This window comes from Varanus komodoensis, unplaced genomic scaffold (assembly GCF_004798865.1).
Source record: "Varanus komodoensis strain SLA01 unplaced genomic scaffold, ASM479886v1 scaffold41, whole genome shotgun sequence".
Taxonomy (NCBI): Eukaryota; Metazoa; Chordata; class Lepidosauria; order Squamata; family Varanidae; genus Varanus; species Varanus komodoensis.
The window spans coordinates 3,677,894-3,681,094 of record NW_025335954.1 but is presented as its reverse complement, the minus strand read 5'-3'; the positions used below and the strand labels follow the sequence as shown (position 1 = coordinate 3,681,094).

The window sequence follows — 3,201 nt, the reverse complement described above, 5'->3', positions numbered from 1 at the left end:
CGAGCACTCCCGCCCTCCTTCGCGCCCCCTTTACATTATTAAAATTGGGGAGGGGGAAGGTGGAGAAAAAGCAGGAGTCCTTCCTATTCCAGATCAATCCATAAGACGCCAATATTTGGTTCTGAAGTGGAATAAGGCAAGGCGTGCAGGGGGTGGGCGTGCTGTCGCTGCTGCCGGTCCGTGGATATGGAAAGAGATCATGCAGGGGACGGAGGGGGCTGTCGTCAATCCAGTTCTCTATTTATTTCATTGGAAGGAAGAGCACAAACAAAAAATTAACATAACATGTTTAAAAACGCTGATACAAGGGGGGGGCAGGGGAAGTTCTATGACAATAAAAGAGGGGGCTACAACTGTTTGACAGGTAGTTACTGTTGGTGTGTGAGTCTCTCCATTCTATACTCTATAAAAGCGAATGACCGTCGTAAACATCTCGATTTATCATCTGCCATAAAACGAGGACTTCAAGGAGCTGAGAGGGCTCAGTCCTTGCTTTCTTCTTTCTCCTCCTCTTCTTTTTCCTCTTCCTCGTTAGTTTCCTCCTCCGTTTTCTCCTCATCCCTGGCTCCGGGGAGTTTATCCTTGTTGTTTTCCTTCTTCCATTTCATCCTCCTGTTCTGGAACCAGATCTTGACCTGCCTCTCTGTCAGTCCTAGGGCGTGAGAGACCTCAATGCGCCGCTTCCGTGTCAAATAGGGGTTGAAGAGGAACTCCTTCTCTAGCTCCAAGGTCTGATACCGGCTGTAAGTCTGCCTGCCACTGCGCCTTCCGGGAGCTGGGGAACAGCAACAACCAACAACAACAACAATGATGATAATAATAATGATGATAATAATAATAATAATAATAGCGATAATAGCAATAATGATGATGGTGATGATGGCAGCTCGTTAAGGGCTCTTCTTCTCCTTGCTGGGATCCCCTCTCCTAAAAGCCAACCTGGCTCCTGTCCGCCTGCTTTGCCTCCCCTCTCCTGCAGCCCCCGTAGCATTCCAGCGCTCGGAGGAATGAAGCCCTCGATTCCCATAAAATAGCAGCAGGACTCGCGGCCACTTCCCCCACCCCCACCCTCCCCTAGAAGTGCAATATTGACTTTTGGCTTCCGAGGGCAAATATCGCTCTTGAAAAGATCGCCTCCTCGTCCCCCAGACTTTGTTGGTGAACGCCAGGGCAGGCATTCCACGAGCCAGGTCGCCCCATTCATTTCTGGGGACTTTCCCCCCTTTTCTTTCTTAACTGAGCTTCTGCTATTTGAGGTTGTGTCTTATGCGTCCCTTTGCATGACTGTAGCAACCCACACACACACACACACACACAGATTGTATTTAAAGCAAATCCCTTAATTATAATTGTAGACTACAGTATATACAGACATACATGCATGTGTATATATTTGCTAGGTATGTCATCTCAAACTCCACAAATATCCTATTTTCAGAATTGTCCTACTAGACCTTCACTTAGGAATCCCTTCAGTCCTAGCTATCACTTTTCATTTTTTCTTCTGCTCTGTATGCCGGATTTGAAGACTTTCTGGGCCATCTCCGAGCTACCCTTCTAGGACCACTGGCTTCTAAAGAAGGGAGCACATACAGATCAACCTGCCCTTTAATTTCCCTCTTAAGAACAACCTGGCTTCATGTGTTTTGAATTAATTCGTGTGCTTTCAATTAAAAAGGCTTTTAAGTTAGATTATAGGAAGGTGGAACTTGCCCGGGGAAAAGTATTCCAGCAGTCTGTGGGGCGTTTTTGTGTGGGTCATTTCAATAAAGTTTAGCTAAATCTAGCAATCTGTAGAGTTGCTATTGGCATTGCTAGGAATGTTGTTGTTGTGCCAGGCATTTTAAGGATCTCACCTCTTTTCCTTAATACTAATAATAAATCTCTGAACAAAGTTGGCTTTTAAAAGTTTAAACTTTTCATTTTAATATCCCAGCACTCTTAAGCAATGTCCCCCCCTCCCCCGAAGACCTCAAGCGGTTAAGAAAAGCCCTATGACATTTTAGGAAAAGCAGCGTATTATCAACATGCTAATAACCTCGTGGGACCTATATCTTATTGCTCTCCTTGAGGCAAGCCATTAAAAAAAAGTTTTACTTTATTGTGATTTAAACCCAGAAATCACCTTGCTGGCTTTTGAAGCCAACTGTAGCCTTGTTTACTTTGTAAAAAGAAAGACACCCCCCTCACCACACACACACACACACACACACACACACACACACACACACACACACACAACCCGCCCAAACAGGAAGAAGAAATGGTATCTTAAGCAACCCTTCTATTTCTCTATCTGCCTTTCTCTGTCTCTTCAAAATACAGACACCCCCCCCCCTTCCCAACCCCTTTCTTTGCTTAAATAGAAAAGAACACATTTAAGGAGGAAGGAGGGAAAAAAATGATCCTAACCGTGAGGTCTCATCCATGGGAACATGAGACTGGGAGAAGAATTTTGATTTAAATGCCCTTGTCCCTCGCTAGAGTTACTGTTGGAAGAGGATTTACAGTCAGGATATTGTACCACGGCCGCCTCTTGCTGGGCACCATAAAGCGACTGCCTTGGTAGGGCTTCGTATCCATAGAATTTAGACGCGTCTCCGTGGCACGCCAGGGCGCAAGGATTTTGCTGGTATCCAGAGTTGGAGATGCTCGAGGTTCCGTGGTGGAAGAACTCTTGGACGTGGTGTGAAGGGTGTTGGAAGCTGGGAGCCGTGGTGCCCGGACCGTACACGAGAGCATGGCTTCTGCTTACACTTTGTGGAAATCTGCAATCGTAGTAAGTTGGTTCCAGGGACTCGCCGCCTTTGTACTTGGAGAAAAGAGGATTGACAAAGTAGGAACTCATGGCTCTCGCATGAAAGAAAGGAAAAAAGAAACCAACCTTAATCCAAAAAAAAAAAAAAAGTCTTTAATTCTATAAGAGATCAGTCAGTGGTAAAGAGTCTCTCTCTCCCCTCTCCCTGGACTCCGCAAAGTCCTGGTTAGTGGCTGGTTGTGGGCTTTTTTTTTTTTTTTTTAATGCGCTCTCTCAAAGACGTTTCATAGTGCCTGACTGAATGGGTATGGCTGCTTATGCCTAATGCTCTTGACTTCTCTTATATCCGTCGATAGGTAGAGCTCTCTCTCAGTTTCTCTTACTTGTTCCCTTTCCTTTAACACCACAGGCAAATTCCTCAAAATCCCGGTGGTGTGGCTTTC

The 3,201-nt window shown here is 45.6% G+C and overlaps 1 protein-coding gene across 1 annotated transcript; it reads right to left on the bottom strand.

Annotated features, from left to right (window-relative positions):
• Nucleotides 1–482: 482 nt before the first annotated feature.
• On the bottom strand, nucleotides 483–2,848 carry HOXC8 (homeobox C8). The gene is made up of 2 exons (XM_044443172.1): nucleotides 2,413–2,848; nucleotides 483–775 (listed from the first exon to the last, which is right to left on the bottom strand). Exons 1-2 carry the CDS (start codon nucleotides 2,846–2,848, stop codon nucleotides 483–485), a joined length of 729 nt encoding a protein of 242 aa, XP_044299107.1.
• Between the last annotated feature and the right edge of the window lie 353 nt (nucleotides 2,849–3,201).